Source organism: Camelus ferus, chromosome 31 (genome assembly GCF_009834535.1).
Source record: "Camelus ferus isolate YT-003-E chromosome 31, BCGSAC_Cfer_1.0, whole genome shotgun sequence".
NCBI classification, from domain to species: Eukaryota; Metazoa; Chordata; class Mammalia; order Artiodactyla; family Camelidae; genus Camelus; species Camelus ferus.
This window is the reverse complement of record NC_045726.1, coordinates 8,885,009-8,907,203: the sequence shown is the minus strand read 5'-3', so window position 1 is coordinate 8,907,203 and position 22,195 is coordinate 8,885,009. Positions and strand designations below refer to the sequence as shown.

General features: G+C 44.4%; 1 protein-coding gene across 4 annotated transcripts in view; it reads left to right on the top strand.

Annotated features, from left to right (window-relative positions):
• The window catches only part of MSRA (methionine sulfoxide reductase A), a 286,803-nt gene that overhangs the window by 108,503 nt on the left and 156,105 nt on the right, over nucleotides 1-22,195 (top strand). For all 4 annotated transcript variants that reach the window (XM_032471090.1, XM_032471093.1, XM_032471091.1 and 1 more), the window contains one exon: nucleotides 17,258-17,326. In XM_032471090.1, coding sequence (XP_032326981.1) covers nucleotides 17,258-17,326 — 69 coding nt within the window. The remainder of the gene's footprint in view (nucleotides 1-17,257; nucleotides 17,327-22,195) is intronic.

Sequence of the window (22,195 nt, the reverse complement as noted above, 5' to 3'; positions counted from 1 at the left end):
TCTTTTTTTATAGCTGAATAATATTCAATTATATGAACATACCAGCTCTTCTTGATCCATTTATCTCTTGATGGACACAGATTGTATCCATGTCTCAGCTATTGTAAATAATACTGCAGTGAACCTGTGGGTGCAGATATCTCTTCAAGGTACTGATTTCACTTCCTTTGGATCTATCTCTAGAAGCGGAATTTCTGGATCATTTGGTAATTCTATTTTTAGTTTTCTGAGGAACTTCTATACTACTTCTCATGGTGGCTATACCAATTTACATTCCCATCAACAAAATGCCCAAGGGTTCCCTTTCCTCCACATCCTTATCAACACTTGTTATCTCTGATCTTTTTGATGACAGTCATTCTAACAGGTGCAAAGTGCTATCTCATTCTGCTTTTGACTTGCATTTCTCTGATGATTAGTGATGCTGAATACCTTTTCATGTATCTGTTGGCCATCTGTATGTCTTCTTTGCAAAAATGTCTATTCAGGTCCTCTGCCCATTTTTTAATCTGATTTTTTTTTTTTTTTTTTGCTGTTGGGTCATATGAATTCTTCATATATTTTGGATATTAAACCCTTATCAGATATATGATTTACAAATATTCTCTCCCATTCAGGAGGTTGCCTTTTCATTTTGTTGATGGTTTCCTTTTCTGTGCGAAAGCTTTTCAGTTTGATGTAATTTTGCTTGTTTATTTTTCCTTTTGTTTGGTATTAAATTAAAAAAAAAAAAAAAGATCACCAGACCAATGTTAAGTAGCTTCTTCTAGGAGTTTTATGGTTTTAGGTCTTAATAGTCAAATCTTAATCCATTCTGAGTTGATTTTTGTGCATGGTGAAAGAAAAGGGTCCTGTATCATTTTCTAGTATCATTTATTGCAGCTCCTATCCTTTACCTCCTATATATTCTTGGCTTCTTTGTTGTAAATTATTTGAACATGCATGTGTGGGTTTATTTCAGGGCTCTTTAGTCTGTTCTATTGACATATGTATCTGCTTTTAATGCCAGTTCCATACTGTTTTGATTATTATAGCTTTGTAATATAGTTTGAAATCAGGATGTGTTATGCCTCCAGCTTTGTTCTTCTTTCTCCAGATTGCTTTGGGTATTCGGGGTCTTCTGTGGTTCCATACAACTTTTAGTATTGTTTATTCTATTTTGTGAAAATTGCCTTTGGAATTTTGATAGGGATTGCATTGAATCTGTAGATTGCCTTGGGCAGTACGGACATTTTAACAGTATTAAGTTTTTCACTCCATGAGCATGGAATATCTTTCCATTTATGTATGTCCTCTTTAGTTTTTTCCTCAATGTCTTATAGTCTTAAGTGTACAGATCTTGTTTTGACTACTTTAAGTCTTTTGATTTTCTGTATAAATTTTATAATCAACTTCAGTTTCTACAAAAGCTTCCTGAGGTTTTCACTGGCATTGTGTTGAGCTGTAGATTAATTTGGGGAGAACTGACATCTTAAAGGATTAGCAAGTCTTTCAATGTGCAAACATGGTATATGTCTCTATGAATTTAGATATTCTTGAATTTTCTTGGCAATATTGCATAGTACAGGTTTTATATGTATTTTGTTAAAAATCTCCCTAAGTACTTCATGTTATTTGTTGCTATTGTAAATAATACTGCTTTTCTCATTCTATTTATTTGTGGCAACTTTATAGTAATATGGTTTATTTTTGCATATTGTCCTAGTATCCTGTGATTTTGATAAACCTAATTATTAATACAGATAGCTTTTTGATAGATTCCTTAGGATTTTTTATTTACGCAATCATGTTGTATGCATATACAGACAGTTTTTCTTCTTTTTTTCCTTTTGGTATGCTAGCTGCAGTTTTCTTATGGACATTGTTCATCAATTTTTCTTCCTAGTTTACTGAGAATTTTTAAAAAACTTATGAATAGGTGCTTAATTGTGTAAAAATTTTTTTTAGCTTTTTTTCTTTTAGCATTTGTTGAGATGATCATAGTTTTTTTTCTTTTTTGGTCTGTTAGCATGTTAAATTGCATTGATTGCACTTTTTGATTGTTAAAACAACTTTGAATTCCTTGGATGAACCCCACTTGGCCATGATTATTATACTTTTAAAATATATTCCTGAGTTTAATATTTTTAAAAATATTTATTATTTTTGTGTTTACATTCATAAGGGAGATTTGTCTATAGTTTTCTGTATTTTTGGTTTTGACATCAGGGTAATACTGGAAATTAATAAAATCAGCTGCAAAAAGTTCCCTCCTTCTCTATTTTTGAAGGAATTTACATAGGATTGGTACTATCTCTTCCTTAAGTATATCTAGAATTTCCCAGTGAAACTATATGAGCCTGGAGTTTTCCATTTCAGATTTTTCCATTTCTTTTGTCAGTTGTGGTCTTTTGTGACTTTTGAGGTATGTTACTAATTTATTGCCTCTTGGCTCTGAATACATCATTCTGAATATGCTCTGGATTTTCTGTAGTATTTTTTCCTTCCGTGTGAGCATGGTGTTAAGCTTTCTAGTATAAGACACTGGGGAGACCTTGCAAGAGGAAGAGCTTCTCCTGCCACTTCCAGTGTGGGGACCCCCAGTGGAACCTGCCCCGGCCACCAGCCCAGAACTCTGTGACCTGACAGCCTTGGTCTGGTGATAACTTCTGTGCAGCCAGAGCTCTTGACAAGGAAACCAGAGCCGCTGTGCTGTCCCTGTTCTCTCCGAGTCCCTGCAGACACCCTAAGGCCGCCTGGGTGCCTGGATCCCTGCGTCCACTCACGCCGCTAGTTTCTGATTGCCTGTGTTCTGGAAGGTGGCCAGCGCTTGCCCAGCATCTCCAGGTCAGCTTGGGCCTGCATACCAGTGAACTTCCCTGCTCTCCAGTGGCTTAACTGCCTCTTCTCCAAGGAGGCTTGAATTCTTCCAAGACTGTCCTTCCTTCGGTACCCTCAGTCCTTGGGAGCATAGAAAGTTTCCTCAGTTTGGTTACTTTTTAATCATAGTTAATATTTGTGATGTTAGACTTACCCTGCTTGGCCTGCTGCGTGGTTTCCATCTCCTGACCAGACCCGGACTGCTACACAGGAATTTCTTGTAAGCACTTTTGTGATCTGTGGGCTTTGTCCTCATTTTCAAAAAGGGTAGGAGACAACTGGTATTTTTTTCTCCTACTCTCACTTAACCCCTCCTCCTCCCCATGTACTTTAATCTGAGATTTAACTAAAGTGAGGGGGGAAGCCCGAGAGTGTGGTGAGTGATGTCTCTGCGAGAACTGAAGTTTAGCGAACAATGATCCATGAATGTGGTTTCCTGCCTCACAGAAATGAGCAGCTGAAGCTTGGCCCTCCCAGTGTCTCATGGTGGTTATGAGATGCTTGGAATTTCTTAAGCTGTGATCAGCACAGGATATAACAGGCTCCTACTATTTTGCTGCTTAAAACAGAGGTACTGTGACCTTAAGTTGCTACAGATGATGTATCCAGGCTAATAACAAACCGAGTTTAATATCAGCAACAATTTTGATTTTTAGATTTGATTTTGATTCCAATAGGAAAGGGGAAAAACTGTTTCTTATCAGTACCACTATGGATAGAAATAATCCAGCCATCTTCTTACTGCCATCTAGTCGAAGCAAAAAGCCCTCCAACTCAACCAAACAACCAATGAACCAAACAAAACCCCATCAAAATACAGAAGATTTCCTCCATTGCAATTAAGGCCTTTGGCATGAATTTAAATTTAGTCTTCCTGGGAATTTTGGAAAAACATTTTTCTTCATTGTTTTTGTAAGCCCTATGTGGCAAGGATATAACTTCCCCAAACAAAACAGCAGGAAAAGCAACTAACAATACTCTGGATAATGCAAATGAATAAATATTGCCGGAATTATTGCAGAAGTGCTGGAAGCCTTACTCTGGTGTTTTAAGGCACTATTCCTAGACTTCAGTGGTTCAGGAATGCCTGTTTTAGCAATCCCAGCACACTAGGGAACACAGTTCGTGGGAAAAATAAATTACGTGGCGGTAGTCTCCGACTTAGAAATAGATCATGTTCCAGGGGTTGATTTGTAAATCAATTAGACTGGAAATACTTTTTTTCCTTTATAAAATATACACTAAATTCAATACAGCTTTCTAAAAGATGGTTTGATTTCCTTCCTTATTTCAGTGGTTGTCCTTTGCTAAAAATTACATTGTTTCTCCTTTATTAGAACATGCTAGTGTATTAGTTATCTACTGCTATATAATCAATTATCCCCAAATTTAGCAACTTAAAAGAACAATCATTTATTATCTCACTGTTTTTTTTAGGGGGGGAGATGTCAGAAATCTGGGTGTGGCCTAGTTGGGTGGCCCCGGATCTGGGTCTCTCCAGGCTGGAATCAAGATATCAGCTGTGCTGCATCTTCCAGAGGCTCAACCTGGGGAGGATCTGCGCTCCAGCTCGCTGAGACCTGCCAGCAAATGAGCTTGAGAGCAGTGCACTCCCAGTCGTGTCTTCAGATGGACTGCAGCCCAGCCAGCACCTTGATTCCAGCCCTTGGGAGAACCCTGAGCCAGAACGACCCAGCTTCACATTCTCATCTGCAGTGAGACCACTGAATTTGAAAATGTTCTTTGAATGAACGGTGGTTATTATGCAACAAGAGATTGCCTCCTCTTTGCAGGAAGAAATCTTTCTACAGTGATGAATAAAGTGGAGATTTCCTTCTGTGGTCACGTGAGCAGCTGGGCAAGTTGGGAAAGCAGGGAAATGTTTTCTTTTCTCCAGTTGTAGCTGGCAACCAGCTTGGCCAGCGTGAAAGGCTGCGTTCTTGGTATCGTAGGGCAGAACTGAGAGTAGATTTTCACATTGAGATGGTACCTTACAGACGGTGGTTGGAATCCTAGAAGGAGTTATGTTTGAGACTCATTTTAGGTTGAGTAGGCCCTCGCGGGCTAGCACACCACCATTTATAACAGCGTGTTCATGAGAAAATGGATTCTGTATCCCCGTCGTCCATTTCTTAAGCGTGCTTTTGAAATGTGACTCATTGTAAAGTTGGGAACTCGCCTAGATTTCATTAGCTCCTCTCCAGCTACCTTTCCCACAATAGTTTACATTTGGAGCTATCAGCCATTTGGGAAGATGCAGTGACAGAAAATAGAGATTACTATAATTTACTCTTAGCACTAAAAGCCTGGCAGACCTATCGAGGCATACTTTTACTCAAAAATCAGATTTTCTGCAGGGCCTGCACTGAAGTCGCTTTACAGTTGAGTTATACCAGGTCACAGCCATCTCCTTGTGTACAGTTCTAGGGTCTTAATCAGGCACCTCCAGAATCATTCAATCAGATTTAGTGCCTGAGAAGATACTAAACTGAGAAGTATTCTTGGCCTGCCTCGCACCCCGCAGCCCACATCTCTGCGGAAGCCGACGGCCTTCCAGCTGGGAAAGACCACTCTTCAGGCCTGGGGTGGGATCAGGGGACGGCTGCTGGCATTGGTGTCCCACATGCTTTCTGTTTTCAGACATAGCTCTCATTTTATTCAGCAGTGGAGTCCTCCAGGAGTCAGCCCATCACTTGAACCCCTGGGGATCGGCTTGAGCACATATTCAAGGAAGATGACCCAGTAGGCCTTGCTCTGCCACCTCTGACCTCTGGCCCTTCTTTAAGTCAGGTGACCGCAAGCATGTTTGAAGAGCCACCTCCGTCTGCACTTAAGTTCCCCAAGTTAGGATGTTCGGTTTCATGTCATTCTTTCATGGTAGACAAGTACCACAGCATCGTAAAATGCCTTTCACATGACAGTGACACGTGACAAATGCCTGAGTCACCGTCAGAACTGGAGTTGAAGCTTTGTCGATCCCGTTTCTTCATATGCACATGCACTGGGTCACCCGCTGTCCCTTGATTGGCGTTGTGTGACCAAGTCTGCTGTCTAGAACGCAGGTCCTTGGGGGAACGTCTTTAAGGTGGACGATCTGCCTGTGCCTTTTGCTCTAGGAAGAGCTGGATCTTAAAAAATTTCGCCAGGTTTTTGGAAGTCAGTGGAAGGCTTCACAGTAAAAACTTGGTTTACCTTCTTTTTTGAGGGAAATACAGAATGTTTTAGCCGTTTTTAAAATTATGAATGATGAGCATAAGTTCTATTCATTAAACCTAAAATAGATTTTAAAGTACCCTTATCTTCTGTGGAGAAAAATTTCACAAGGGAATGAGAAACAGAGAAGATGAGAGATGGGAGGGACAGAGAAATAATTAAAATATGTACCAAATTCCAGAAAGGCACAGTACTGCTGATGTACCGGTCTCCCTCCCTCCTTCTCTCTTCTTTCCTCTGAAATAAAGAAAAGGTAAACTCATAAACATCTTTTATTTTGTTTTTAGGTAAATGATGTTTTGATTCCATCTAAAATTTGTAACAGTTGGTTCTCTTAAAATCCTTCCCCTTTTGAAAGGAAGAACAGTTAACGTACTGTTTTGGAGAACGCAGGTCACCAGTCAGAGAGGGAATGGAGTGATACCTCTATCACGAGGCCTTTTAGGTTGCTAGAAACTGCTCAGAATTGTAAAGCCTGGTAGATGTTCCGCTGCCGTGAGATACGGGCGGAGTCATCTTTGGCGTTTATCCAGGACCTGAGTGAAATGTAAGCATCCAGCTGATCCGAGCTCAGGGGCTGTTTGGCTACCAGCCAAACCCGCATCTCAATGTGGCCTTCAGCCCTGGGAAGAGGCTCTCGGGCTGCAGGGGTAATCAGAGGGCAGCAAAGACTGGGGCCATTTAAAATATTTTTTATTTCTCTTTTCGAGAAAGTAATGCATCACACGGTTAAAATTCAAAAGGTAAAAACAGAATATTAAAAAAAATGACTAGTAGCATGTTATACACGTTATCTTGCCTGTTGAATTTTTTCCCCAATTAACAGTGCATCTTGTAGATAGTTCCATGTCTTCACCTATAGACGTACTTCATTCTTGATAACGAGTGCATATTATTCCACATTATAGACTATTTTATGCAGAAGGTTGGTGCCAGTCTCTTTACAAACAATCCTGAAATGACTGTCTTTGTACACGAGCAAGGTGTATTGTAGGAGCTGCTCTGAGATGAATCTTGCTGATGGTCAATGTTCTTGTTCCATCCTCTTGTTTTATTCCCCTTGGAACCTTCTGTCTCTTTCTCCTTACCTCCCACCACAGTAATAATTAAATAAGTTGAATGCGTAATGAATGGAAGCCAAGTTGACGACTCTGTTCATATCCACGACTGCTCCTCTTTCTTTCTAATCAAAGCCCCAGATTTAGCTGTACCGCCGTCATTTCTAATGTCAAAAGATAATTGAGACAAGTTTCCTCTAAGGTTTGTAACAACATATTCCATTTCGATTAGGAGCTTCCACTTGGAAATAAAAGTCATAATTTGTTTTCATGAAAGAACGGCCAGAAGAAAGCAAGGAGGTCTGACCTCATGTCGGCACAGGCCCACGTGGTGTGCTGGGTGGACGCAGGGGGGACACTGGTGGCCGGGGAGAGGCTGGCGTTGGTCTGGAACAGATTGCAAGGGGAGGGCTGGCACGTCAGGCCCAGCTGAGCAGAAGCCAGGTCATTTATCACTGTCAGAGGGGTCGGGTGGGGCGGGGGAGTTACTGGACCATCCCTGCCCATCCAGGGCTGACGGCAGACAGTGCCTCACGCAGCTTCTAGGTGGATGCTGTGCCTTGGAGGGGCGGTGCACTTCCTACTGGAGGCCCCGACACGGTCACAAGGGAGGAGAGAGCAGACCTCTGCTTGCTAGTGCCCTTTACTAGAGCCGGGCGCTGCCTCCTCTCGGAGGATGGAGAGAACCGTGTGTCAGAGCCCATGTTAGGGGCATACACGTGGGTGCCACAGTGGGGTTAGAACTCTGATGGTAAGGTGAGAAGCTCCCTCTGTGGGGTTCAGTGCCTCGGTTACATTCACAGGACTTGGGCCCTGCAGGACACTGATTGTTTTCATTTGGGGAACTGACCCGGACAAATGCTGTGGTTGGTAACTTTGCTTCATCTACATGGAAGGGACCAAAGCAACGCAAGTCAGGGACACCAGAGTCCCTCCCAAGTCTTCGAAGGGCAATGGTTTTTTAAACAATACTAAAAAGGATGATTTCTCTGTGGACCTTTATAGGTCTGTTTAACATTCATTTTCAGAATCTAAAATAGGTTTTAGGATCAACAGGAAATGTCCCTTAGAAATCATTTTGGTTTACAGCCATATCTTTTAACACAACTGTTTTCAGCACTGGTGTTCACAAGGATGTCCCATTCATCTAGCCGACATACAGATTTTAATCCTTAAAATAACTTTATTTTAAATGGAATTTCTCATCTCAAGATTACCTAATTTTGCTAGTCATTAGGAATTACATGTGTTGGGGAGGGGCATGGGGAGATTTCATAAAAATCAGGTGGAAATTTTCCATCAGTTAATATTCTGTGCTTATCACAGACACCTGCGTTAGCCACGGTGCTTAAACGTGGTGATTAATAACAGTCGTACACAAGTGAAAATGGAATTCTTCTAACAGTGAAGTGAGTGCTTTTACTGGGGTACGTTGTATGAACTCTTGCTGGTCTGATCACCGTGGGGCAAAGGATGTGTTAAGACCCATAGGCGTGACACGGAAGCCCTGCGTGGAGGACCTGGTCAGCGGCCCGAGGAAGTGGGCGGGGGTCGTTGCTGGTTAGTGATGAAGGATGAAGAGGAGGCAGGTGCTGTCTTACTCTGTATCACCGACAGGAAGCCCGGTGCCTGGCACGTAACTGGTGTTCAGTCATTGTTTCCAGAACTGTGACGCTATTTGAACAGAATGTGGATTCCTGGGCCTGACTCACTGGGGCAGCTGTGCCCCCCAGGTCCCTCTCTCAGCCTTACCTCCCCCTCCCCTACAGCCTACCTAGGAGTTCACAAGCATCGCGGGGACAATGGCTCTCATCAGAGAGGACTTTGGAGGCCAGCGAGGCAGCTGGTTTGAGCGAGCCTGAAAGTCCCTGAACAGCTCCCGCGCGCATCACCCGGAGGGCAGTGTCTTAAGGAGCAAGTGCGAGTTCAGGGCACTCAGGAGCCCGGGAAGAAGAGGGTCCTTGTGTGATCATGCGGGAAACGGTCTGCTCTTTGGTTATTTTCATCTAAGAGAGTTTTTATGGTTTCCCTTGCTCTTTCTACTCCTCAAAGGAGACAGAGGGATGCGACCCCAAGGAAAATGTTTAGATTTTTACAGCTGAAGAACATACCTGACAGGGTCTGGATTTCGTCTTTGTCCTTGCTCTTCTCCACTTAACTCTGTATTATCACTGTTTCCTGATGCCATGAAAAAAAACCTGTTTATGGTTATGCTTTTAAAATTACTGTGTAATATTCCATCTGATGACAGTGTCCCAATTTACTTCATTAGCTCTCTTTTGTTGGGCCATTTAGGCTTTTTATAGTTTTTCACTATTATAAACAATTCTGCTACAAACATCTTTGGAAACCTTTGCCTCAGTTCTGACTGTCTCCTAAGGTAGAGCCCAGTACTTGGAATTACTGGGTCAAGAACTTCAACGCTTTTGACATGCTTGATGCATCCTGCCAGGCTGCTTTCCAAACAGATGGCAGTCCTCCCACCGCCACGAAAGCTGTGTGAGAAAGCCCATCTCTCTGCACCCTCATGGGTGCTCAGCATTGGCTTTGTAAGTTTTGCCATTTTCGTGAATTAAAAATAGGATCTCATTGTGTGGTTGAGCATCTATTTGTGTATTTACTTGTTATTTATACAATTAATTTTTAAAAATGTGTCATGTGTCCTCCTGTCATTCTCCACTTTCTCTCTGGCAGTGGAGCCACCGCCTTGGGGAGCGAGCAGAAATCATTCTGATGCTGGTTTCTGAGGCACTTTTGTTGTGGGCATCCCCACGGCCACTTGCCTTTGCTCTCCTGGGCCGTCGTGTAGCCCCAGGGGACACAGGGCACAGCAGGCTCATTCTGGGCTAGTGTTTCTTAGGGACAGAAGAGGGCTCCTGCCTCGGGGCTTGTGCACTTGGCATCTCGGTTCTCGGTTTACTCTCTCTCATGGTCTTGTGCCCTGAGCAGACCTCGGAGAGCACAGCAGGTGTGTCTTGAAAAGTCAGACTGCCCTCTGCTTACATAATGCTTTATTTTTAAACCATGCTCTTATCCTCAGCTGACTCTTCTGGCCAGAATCTTCCCTTAGGATTTCTCCCAGTAACTTCGTTGATGAAGTGGAAGTCCCTGAGTGTAGGGTCTATGAAGTTTATCTTTCTTTTCACAGCAGCCAGTCCCTGGCACATACTCAACACGTAACTGCTGGTGGACACGAGCCAAAGACCCCACCCTGGGCCTTAGCTGGTGCCTCTCCAAGACGTGTTCTCCTGTAGACTGGGCTTGGGCCCGGCCCTGGCCTGCCCCGTCCTGCCCCGTCCTGCCCCGTCCCCGGGCTGTTCAGGCTCTGCTGCAGAGGGGCGTGGGGAGGCGCGGGGCTGCCTGGGCCCAGGCATCAGCCCCTCCACTGGCCAAGAGATGGTCTGCAGTTTGCTGCACCCAGAGCAAAGCGGGGGTGGGGGGGGGTGGTTAGCTGGAGGAAGGACAGCGGCCAGAGCATAAGGATGAAATCCTGAGTGATGGATGAATTTTGTTTTAGTGCTACAATTGTAAATGTTCTCATCTGATTATCCTGCCTTTTCCATAATGTATCTTTTGTTTTTAGGGCAGTCCCCACTTAGGTACACGGTCATTGGTCACTGTGTGAGGAATGCGGAGGGCTGGCCCTCCTCTTGCCCTGGAGCGTTGAGGGACAGGCTCACCTCTGGGGGCCCAAGCAGCTGGGGACCTTCGTCTCATTCCCACTACTGCCTTCCTGGGGATGCCTCTCCAGCCTCTCCTGGCCACAAATGGCGTCTGCCTCTAGTCGGGCACTCACCAGTCAGTAAGAAGGACTCGATGTTCCTCAGACACAGGGTTGGTGGAGAGTGGAGGTTGGCCCTTAGGCTGAGCAGTGCCCTCCTGGTAACCTGCCCACCACCATGTGATTCCCCTCTCCCCCCGCCCCTCACATACAGAGCACACTCTGGGTTGACATTCACCTTGAGACACCAGAGCCAAGAGTTACAGGAGCTGTAAGGGACAAAACCAATATAAAACCACAGTGCCTCTGGGCAGAGGGGACTAGAAGCATCATTACCCGTCCTCTCCCAGTGCACCTGTCTCATCTTTGAGTAACTGAGCAGCAGGTACAGCCTCACGACCCCTGCTCTGCTTTCTCTATAAATCAACACTCACGGTCATCAAATCATCCTTAAAGCACTACGGCAGGCACTTTGGCAGGACCAGGGCCCAGAGGGCTTAGTCAGTGTGATCAGAGGCCCCCCTGCTGGGAACAGGAGACGCTGGTCTAAGGCTGGAGCTTGGGGGTCAAATAGGAGGAGCCCTACTTAGGTCCAATCTGACTTGTATCTTGAGACACCAGGAACTTGTGACCTGAAGAAAGAGCCACAAGGAAATAGACAATGGGAGGGACTGTAAGACCATGTTTTGTTTTGGGGCTTGACAGATTTTTTGTTACGTTATTAGTGAAATAAACGTACTCTCACTGCAACCCCAAACTGAACCTAATCACCTCAGTACGCTTCTTAGTGGCCTGAATGATTGCCAGTAACCCATGACAGGTAAGGGCTGGGTTTTTGTGAGAGGGGCTTGCACTGCTAGTTGACCTGCAGCTCTGAGAGTTTAGTCTGATTTGTGGTTGTTCCAGTCCTGGGATGATTCTAGGGCCAGCGGTGGACCAGGACTCACAGGACAGCAGGAACAGTTCTTGGAATCTCCAATTAGGTAGTGTCGCCATGGTCATCCAGACTGGAGGAGATTGGTCCTATCAGAGAATCCTGAGGATCTGGGGGCCCACCTGCCAGTCCCCACTTCCCTGCCGTTTACCTATATGTCCGCTGCCACCTCCCTTCACCCAGAGGATCTGAGTTTTAGCTATCTCAACTTGGGCACAGGACCTGGTGTTAATCACCGGTTGGTTTATGTCTACATTTGAATTACTGCTGGTACTTTATTGTGTTTTTCTCAATGAAGAAAATAGCCATGAAGTCAAGTGCATTAGACATTCACAAAACAAAGGACAATGGCAGTATCGTCTTCTAAAGCTTTTGAATGTGTCCGCCAAATCCCCTTCAAAATCTCTCTAAAAGTTGACTTTGACCCACTCTTGCTCTAATTAACCTTGCTGTTCCTCAAGCACTAGGCTTTCAAGATAAATGAAAATCTGTTCCTCATCCTCACATGCCCTTGACTGGGGACACATCACAGCCATCAGCAGAGGTTGTCCTCCTGGAGCGTGGGGCTTTGGAACGTGCCCCCACGGAGCCCAGCCAGCCAGATCACAGGCATCCACCCTGCTGTGGCCGGGCAACAGACGTCCCTGTCACAGACCCCCTCCTGTCTCCGTTTCGTGCTCTGCTGGTTATCAATAGTTAGAGCCCAATCAATGAGGGACTTTTCTGTTTAGTCAGTTTGATTGTTTTTGTGCCACAATGAAATGTGCCACCAATTCTGGAAAAAAAATAGATGTAAATGCTAATTGGGTTCCAGGTTAACTTTCCCTCCCCCCAGTCTTTGACTTCTGTAATATGTTTAAAGAGTCTGGTTCTTTGGCCCCCAAATACTTGTCTCAACAGAGTTTCAACAGAAAATGCCCTTAGAAGCTCAGCCTTGGTTTGCAGGACTAGAGCGGCCATTGCTTGGTTTTTAACAACCCTCCATTCTCTTCTCGTGGGGTAAACAGTAGCACTCAGGTTTCCCTCCATTCTTTTATCCCTAAAGCTGTATAGCATTTTGGAGATTTTCAAAGGGTAGTTTTTTTTTTAATTGCAATGTATCATGTAGAAATGAGAAGGAAAATGGCTTCTTTCTTTGTACCATCTTTTTGTTTTATTCACTTAGGCCAAGGATGGCCAAACAATTTCATCCCACATGCCACCTCTTAGAAGTAAGAGACTCTGGGGTGTGCTAAGTTGAGACAAGGTTTTGTGATCACATCTGTGCTGTGGTTGATTAGTGATGTCTGCCATGGGCACGGACAAGGAGGAGAGCTGAATATATGCCCTGTATTTGCCACTCTTGACTCAGATCTGGTGAAAAACCAAATTCACATGTAGATGGTGTGAACACTAGCCTAACAGTTAAGCAGTGTTTACTCTGCACTGGGCACTGTTCTAAGTGCTTTACATATATTAACTCCTTTGATTCTCAAAGCAACCCACAAGGTGGGCACAAATGAGGACACTTACAATGAGGAAATTCCTGCAGATGAGGAAACTGAGGCACAGCGAGCCAAGGTCACCCAGCGGGGAGGAGGGAGAGCTGAGCTTCAGTCGGGCAGTTCTGTTCCAGAGCCCCGTGTCCTCAGCCCGGATCCTGCGCCTCTCTCAATGGCTCGTGCCGTGTCCGCACTGTCCAGGGACTCATGTCATGCTCAGCTGTGGTTCAAAATGCAAAATTATGTTTCCAGACCTTGTTATCTTTGAGCCTTGGGCTCTGGAATAGAAGATAAGACAGAGTCCAGGGGAACCTGAGCAGCGAGGAGGGAATTGCGTGTGGAAGTCCTCCTCCCTCTCCAGGTAGCATTTCTAGTCTGTCCACCCCTGCCACACCTCCGCCTGCTCAGACCAGAGGAGGTGGATGGGAAGGGAAGAGGGTGGAGTGTAAGGACTGGAACAGGGAGATCCTTGGTCTCTAAGCCACCTGGCTAGGGAGACTCTTTCTGAGTGGCCACTTTAAATGAGCATTTGTATATAAGGGACACATGTTCATATAAAGAGAGATACATGTTCATGATAAATTAGGAGTTTGGGATTAACCAATACACCCTGCTATATATAAAATAGATAAATAACAAGGACCTACTGTATAGCAGGGGGAGCTGTACTCAGTATCTCGTAATGTCCTCTAGTTGGAAAGAATCTGAAAAAGATTATATATATATATATATGTACAACTGTATCACTTTGCTGTACATGTGAAGCTAACGCAACATTGTAAATCAACTATACTTCAATAAAAAAAAGAATGTTCGATGTCAACAACAAAAAAGGAGACAGGGCTGTTGAGTGTATCAAATAATGTATCTTTCATGATACGTTATTACCTCTGTAGTTCCCTGCTCTTCCAGCTGAGCTATCAAAGGGTGCATATCTTTCATGATACATTATAAAGAGATTTTTTTTAGTAGTTCGTTTCCTTCATTAATTTAACAATGTACTGAACACCTCTGCTGGGCCCCACGCTCTGCTAGAACTGTGGAAGTGGTGAACTGAAAGGGGTATGAGCTCTGCCTTCCCTGGGCTTGTAGGCTACTCGTTGAAATAATGACCAAGTGTAAGGTGAAGGTCTGACTGTAGCAGAGGGAACCGGGGACCGAGGTGGCCAGACCACATGGGTTTTTGAAGGCTTCAGGAAAGCGTTCTGACTTTAGGCGAAGAGTAGTGGGAAGCCAGGAGAAGTAGGGGTGAGGGTGGGGGACTTTGTTTTATATAATCAGAGTTAGAAGATCATGGTGGCTACACTGGGAAGGATGAGTTGGAGAGGGGAGGCGGAAGAGCTAGGTGTACTGGTAGGATGGAGTCCAGGCACAGAGTCCTCAGGAGTTGAGACTACGGTGGTTTGGGTGGTGCAGGGAAGAAGTGGAAGGATTCTAAAGATGTCCAGAAGGCAGAATTAGCTGGATTTGGTGGTAGATGAGATGGGAGTAGTGAAGGAGAGAGAGTGGACCAGGATGCCTAGAAAGTGGGAGGATGGCTGTCCTCTTCCCAGAGGGAGGGCTGCCGGAAGAGGGTCAGGCTGGGTGTAGAAGGGCGCCTGTGTTGGAGGTGCTTTTGAGCTGTCCCAGAGGAGCTGCCAGATAGACCACAGTCCTTATTATAATTGTGTAGTGTTTCAACCAGCTACACATGAGCCTCAATGGACTGTCCAGGGAAACTTAGGGCAGCAGAAAAAATTTGTAGAAATCTATAATTTTGTTGGCTTTTAAAACTCCAGACAAAAAACAAACATCTTTTCATCTAGGAAATAAGAATCTAACGATGACAAAGAAAATTGATAGAAATATCTTGCACAATCTCCCTAGGTATTTTTGTTTTTGCAATGTTTCTCTGCCAGTCTTTTCCCATAAGCATTCGCATTTTAGTTAGCTGTCATTAGAGCCTACATCCAGCGTATAAGAGGACTGTTTTCTCTTACTGTTATCCCAAACATTCTCCACATTTCTATATAGCTCTCAAATTCTATATTTAAACTGTTGCATAATTGTCCATGCTTTTGATGAATCATGAACTACAACGTTCTAGGCTACTTCTCTGTTTTTGGACATTTAGTTGATTTAAAGATTTCATCATTACAAGTAACACTTTAATAAATATTGTGAGACCTACCACCTTTTCTGTCCTCTTGCATTTTTCCTTAGGTGAAATTCTTCTGAGTGTGATCAGTGGGTTAGAGCTTGGATGGGGCTACCACTCTTGCTATGTGTAAAGGCAAACATTTTAAGACCTCTGACAGGGGCTCTGGGGTCCTAACCATAGAACAGAGCTGCGACCTCCATGTGGAGCCTTTGGATTCGGTAACCAATGTTCCTAACCATATGTGAGCGTGCGACAAGTTCCCTCGGCCACCTGTGCCCTTCCCCCTTGCATCTGGTGGTTGTATCGGTTGGTGCCTGGAGACACGGTACTGCTTGTTCTCTGCTTCAGCCAGGCTCCTCCCCTCCTCCCAGGCTTTTTGTTCTTCAGCTGGTGCCACAATTACTTAAGAACCAATGGAAGCTCCTGAACCGACGGTCTCCCGAAGGGCTTGTCTAACCTTGACTGAGCCTCACGAGCCTTCAAGTTCTAAAAGACTTGCAGTGTGCTGCCTAGCATTCCCATGGGTTTGGATGAGGGTCTCGAGACCCTCTGTGACCTGATCCCTGCCTTCTAGTCCATCCTTAAGCGTCATTGCTTCTCAGCATGGTGCCTCCACTGCACCCAGACTAGACTCTGCTCTGGCCGGGATGACGCCCTGGTTGCATCTACTCAGAGAGCCAGGCTCTCACTCAAGTTGCTCCCTCACCCTCTGCCTTTCCAAACTCAACCCCTCCTTTGAGACTCTACGTGAGCTGAAGTTCCTCCAGGTCACTGGCTCTGCCTTCCAGCTGTTGTACCTCCACTGCAAACCCCAACGGTGCCTTTGGTCTCCACGCCGGGACTTAGCACACAATTGTAAGCTTTCTGGAAAATTCACTTTTGAAATTCTTACCTCTTGGAGATGATCGTACACTCCTCGAAGGCGAGAACCATATCAGTCTTCCCCTCCGGACCTCTCAGAGCCTCACTTTGGTACTGAACCCAGTGTCTGAGCTTGAGAAGTCAAATGAGACCCATTAAATCAAAATATATGTGTTCCATGATGCAATGTCGAAGTGTTTCAGCCATGCTTCACTTAACGTATTTGCAGCATAAATGCCCATGTTAAGAACTTGCTGAGGGTAATACTAAAATACTCTGAGATGGACCAAACTCAGGTCTTCTCTGGTTGCATTTTCGGGGGGTTATGAGAATAAGGTAATGCTGGAAACCCATGAGCTGGTCACGTTTTATTTCTAAGTCCTTGATATGCACTCGGATGGGAAGGGTGATCAGTGGAAGGGACAAGGGTGGACGAAGAGTAGTAAGAACCACTGGAATATCTGTCTGGTTCTTAAGAAAGCAAGTGTCTTTGGCCCCTGGAACAGTGCTTGACTGTCATGAAATGATGTCTTCTGCTCTTCTGGTTCTTAAAAAATTGGTCCCCAGTGTTACCCTGCTGTCTTCACAGCTCACTTTACTTCCGATGGTCAGGAGCCTTCAGCACCCAGTTCACCCTGGAACCCTGAGCTCCCCTAATTCTCAAGGACACAGCCTGGCACTAGGGGGGACCCTCTGGCTGGGAGTCAGGAGCTCCCAGGCGGAGCCGGCCCTGCCCGCCCCAGCTGCCCGGCTCCGCGCACTCTCGCTTGTGAAATGACGCGCCTGGGCCCGACCATCTCTAGGCTCTTTTGTAACTGGGATCCTTAAAAACAAAATAATTGAAACTTTCTTAAGAGGGTGAGCTTTGGTGCCACTGCGAACTAAAAATAAGAAATAGACTATCTGACACGTTTAATGACACGTGTTGGTATGTGTGTAGAACTTTACACTTAACATGCATGTCTTTCTCTCTCTCTTTTTTTTTTCTAGCCAAACATCATGTCAATGGCAACAGAACAGTTGAACCTTTCCCAGAGGGAACACAGATGGCTGTATTTGGTAAGATATCAACTCTGAAAGAAAACCCAAATTGTGTGCAAAGACAAGTGCCAAATTTCTGAGTTTTAGCAAGTGTCCGCAGGGCTTCAGAATCTGGGCGCTTCTAGATATTTACAAGTCGTTGCAGCCAAAAAAAAAAAACTCTCAAGTTCTTAGGATTTCTGGGATCGGAAAAGCTTATGCTATAGAATTTAGTATGCTTTCCTTTCTCACTTTGCAAATCAAATTTCAAACTGTGTATTTGCTATTTCTTACGTCCACACTGTGAAATAACCTGATAATTTAGCGTTTGACTTTTTCTTTCTAGGAGGGTTTTTCCCCCCATATATAAAAAACATATATATATAAATATTTTTTCCGTATATATAAATATTAAAGCTGGAATTCAAGTAGTTTTGAGTTGTTATTCTGCACAAATCAATCTAATTGAATGGTCTCTTTCTCTTCCGTTACGAATTAAGCATATTCCACAAGAGAAAACATCAGCTAAAATGTTTTTAATCCCCGAGTGTATCCTTACCACGTACGGCTATGTGGCTGAGCAGAACTTCTCTGCTAAATTCCAAACCTTTTGGTGAAGAGATCTTTTGTAATTTGTGGGTTCCTTACCTTCATATCTGACATCACCTGACATTCCTTCAGCATGTCTCTGCATCTGGAACTCTCCTTGCCCGCTTTCTTCCCTCCCTCTCTCTCTCCCCTTCCTCTCCTCCATCCCTTTTCTTCCTTACAGCCCCCTCTGCTCCCCACCACCTCCACTTCCCTCCACTTCTCTCCAGCAGTGCCCAGAGACCCTTATCACCCTTTCAGAGATTTCCACCTCTGTCCTCTGGATTTTCAACTTTTTATTTCTTCTGATTTCTCCCCCTTTGCTTTTTAGACAGATTCTATGATCTCTTTTGTCCTAAAACCCTGAACTCCCCTGACTTCGTGTCCTGCTCCAGCTTCCATCTTCTCCTGGTCCTGATGGAAGTCTCCTGCAAGGGCCTCTGATACCAATCTGCTGTAAGCACTGAAGTATCTTTAAGCCAGAAATCAGCCTCCTGACAACACTGTCTCTAAATTAGCATATTCAGGGTAAAATGTTTACGTAACCCCAGAGTTAGTCATCCCTGATGATTAACAGTTGGAGAGTTATGAAATGAGGACCCGACTCTGCCTAGGTGTTTGTAAAGCTCCCTTTGTATGGGCTGTCACCTTTTAAAATATACTGATCAGTGATTAGAAATTACTGTGCTCAGAAATTTAAATGGAGAACCTGGCTTTTGTAGAAAACAGCATAATGGTCGCTATAAAACGTGTGCTATTTGATTTGTTAAGTTTCCTCTGAGAAATTACGTTCAGACGATGCCGTTTTACCCAAGTTGTAGGCCCTGCACGATGTCTGTCACCAGGGGACAGCAAAGGCCAAAGGTTCTTGTGATGATTTTTTTTTTTTTTTTTTTTTTTTGTCTTTCAGATTTGTGAGCCCCAATAGGTTAGAAAGTAGGTTTCAGGTCACACTGGGAAATGTGAAATGGCACTGACCTGCCTTAGGTTTCCGTATGTCGGGATATTATTGGAGGAAAGCCTCCTTCCCAAAGGACTGACCTTGGTCCCGGACAGGGCGACATTCTTTGCCACAGAATTGGAAATAGAGAAAAAAGCTCTGGAGAGATTCTTCTTATTACTTTGTTTTGTCAAAGGTTTGGTTTAGAGTGAGTTTCCTGAACATTCTAACCCAAGGCGTTCATTGTGTGACTTTAGGTAAGCCACTCCCCCTCTCCAAGCCTCAGTCTTCTCCCCTGTAGAATGGGAAGGCTGGGGTGCTCTGAGACCCTCCCCTCTGCTTCTACATCTTCCATACTCAGGCCTCAAGGCTCACCTGGCAGCAGGCAGCCCTGGCAAGCCAACTGAGAATGGCCAAGGGGTGTGGTTTTAAAAGAAACGAATCAAGTACATAATTTCTACCACTGCAGAATTATACAGATTGTAAAACAGAGCATCTCTTGACGTGTAAGGATTGTTGCATTATTAGAACTGCAGTTGGGCTCTTCCAGATGCTTAGTAAGGCCCCCGTTTTGATTGAGTGCCTGTAAACATTTTGTATTCACGTTTTAAAAATAGTTCTCACTTGATGTTGCTCGTCCGCCCGGCCTGCAGTGGAGTGAGTGAGTAGGTGGTCTGGGGGCTGGACTTCTGTCATTCGGGTTGTTTATAGTCGTACTGAAAAAGTCAAACTAAGTACAGCTCTTTGATATCTCTTGGGCACGTAAGCCTCCCAGCACCGTGTAAGGCTGGTAGAATTATGCAGTGCCCTTGTCAGAGAGCTCATACGGTTTCTCCCAAGTCCCTCAGCCAGTAAGATGGTGGCACTCGAATTTGAGCCCAGGTCTCAGTGACTGCGAAGCCCACGTTCTTTTTACCATGCTCCCCGACTCTTGGCCCTGGTTGCAGGAGTCCTGGGAGTTTCTGGTAGAGTCAGAAATGCCTTTCAGCTTGATCCATGCACAAAAGCATGATTTCCAGCCAAGCCAATTTAGCCAATTGATTTGTGAATTTCTGTGCATTTCCAGAGTGCTCTGAAGGACTCTCGAGACATGGCTTTTGCCGGGAAAACCCTGCTTGGAGTGACATCTCCTACTATTTACCGTTGTCTCCCATTTGATTTTAGTAGCAGGTATTCATGTGCAGAAGAACGTCTTGCCTCTACTTCACTGTGAGCTCATCAAAGCAACGGTGGCGGTTTCTACTGGTCCAGACTCGTCCTTTAGCCTCGGAGGTCTTAGTATTTTATGCCGAAAGAGTGTCACCAGTTTCAGTTATGTTGTCTGTTGGTTAATCATTTGAATGTACCACACAGAATACTTGCTAAATAGGAACTTTAAAATTTAAAGTGGCCACTGAACTGCCACTGGGCATTGGGCTTAGGGCAGCTGATGTAAGCAAAAGGGGAGTGGGGGACCGGGTCCGGCTCTGTTCTGGAAAATGGACGAATGTGTTAATAGATCAAGTGATGAGAGAAGCTGTAGATGGTTCTGTAAGAGCTCCTTGTGGCATATAATCTTCACAGATTATTTTTAAAACAAGACATTCATTTTTTTTTTTTTCAGATTTTCTTTTGTGGCCCAGCGAGTTTTATCCTTGTCTTGTTTTTCTGTGATCACAGTCCTTTAGCTTTTCTGTTGCTCGCTCTCTCCTCCGGCTTTAGGACGATGCTAACGACGGTAATGGGCTTGCTCTCCCTGCAGGCTGCCCCTCGGCTGTGTGCGATGCTCTCTCAAGTCGGTGGGAGCCCTTTTTTTACAGGCCAGAGAAGCGAACGGAACATTTTGCAATTATTTAATGTCTTTGTTCCCGGAGGCTGAGTGCCCTACAGCTGTCGGGCCTTTAATCCCACAGCAGCCCTGTGAAGTGGGCATTACTGTATTCTTTTAGGGATGGAGAAACTGAGGCACCCAAAGATGAAAGACGTGTGATCAGGTGGAGGGAGTGCTTTCTCAGGCAGGAGGACGTCCACGTGACCCTTGCCAGCATGCTGGGCCCGTCTTAGAAAGGTTCTCTCCGGCTCCCAGTAACTTAATGAAAGGGACACCCCTTGGCAGCGGGCCACTCCCTTCACGCAGAGAGCACGGGCCCGGGCTGTCCGTGGGGGGTCCTTCTTAAGCACAGAACAGCTATTCATTTTATTACAAGTACTCCGTAGTCAAGAAGGTTTATCATTTCAAAATAAATAGAAATGTATTCATTGAGAAGAGTGCAGAGAAGTCGGGGGTTTGGGATTCCGGTCTTATTTGTGAAGATTTTTAGTACAATTTTTAAAAATGAAATACAGATTTTTTAAGACTTTAAAAATTTCAGTACTTGACCATAATACTTATCATTCCAAACTTGGATACTTCTGAGAATGAAAAGGATGCTGTTAAAAATCACATGAAAATAATAATGAGTACATACCTGGAGGATTTCAGACAACTGGGGTCTAATGTCATCCTATAATGAGAGTGTATATTATAAAATATTGTGCCAAGAATAATAAATACATATTAAGTAAGGTTGAAATTGAAAAATGATGAACTTAGATATATAAAATGAAATAAACAAATGAAAAATTACAATGCAATGGACTTACGTGATGTACAACATAACATCAACGCCAGTAGTTATGCTAACGTCCAAGATTTTACTCAGTAATTAGTTATATTCTTTCTGAATGACTTGAAATTAAAAGTTAATTCACACTGATAAAACCTGATTCTTAGCACTTTGATAAGAGATGGGAAAGTGATTTGATCATACCTTTGCAATTTTAATGTTGTAGTAATACTGTCCAGTGATGCGGGGTAATGCCCTCTCCATCACTAGAAGGATTCCAGCGACAGAGCCTTCCTTGCCAGTTGGGAAGTGGAAGGAAACAGCCTTTAGGATCCTTTCTTCTAAGTTAATGAGAATTTTCTTTGTTTCAGAGTGTTAAAGCATTTTGAAAAACAAAATCACTTCTAACTCTAAATTCTTGGATCCTAACATTAGAAACCCGCGTCCAGGCTGTTGGGTGAGAGGAGAAATTCTGCAGCGAGAAATCATAGCGTTCAGGGATTGACAGACACCGGGCAGCAAGGGCAGAAGTATCTTCGTGAGTTCTGAGGGTTGCTGTGGGGCTTTAGGCTCCCAGGAGCCCAGGCGGCAGTGGCTTTGGGGACTCAACCCCCTGCAAGACGTGTTCTTCGTGTCAGGTCCTTTTAGGGCTCTTGAAACAGGAGGGAGCGAAAGACCGTCGGAGGCATTGTGCAACTGTGTTGATCATCTTGTTACACATCTGTTTTTAGCCACCGTGCCAAGAATTTGCTTGACTCTTTCCCGATGAGCTGTGAGGAAGGACTGGCCCCAGAG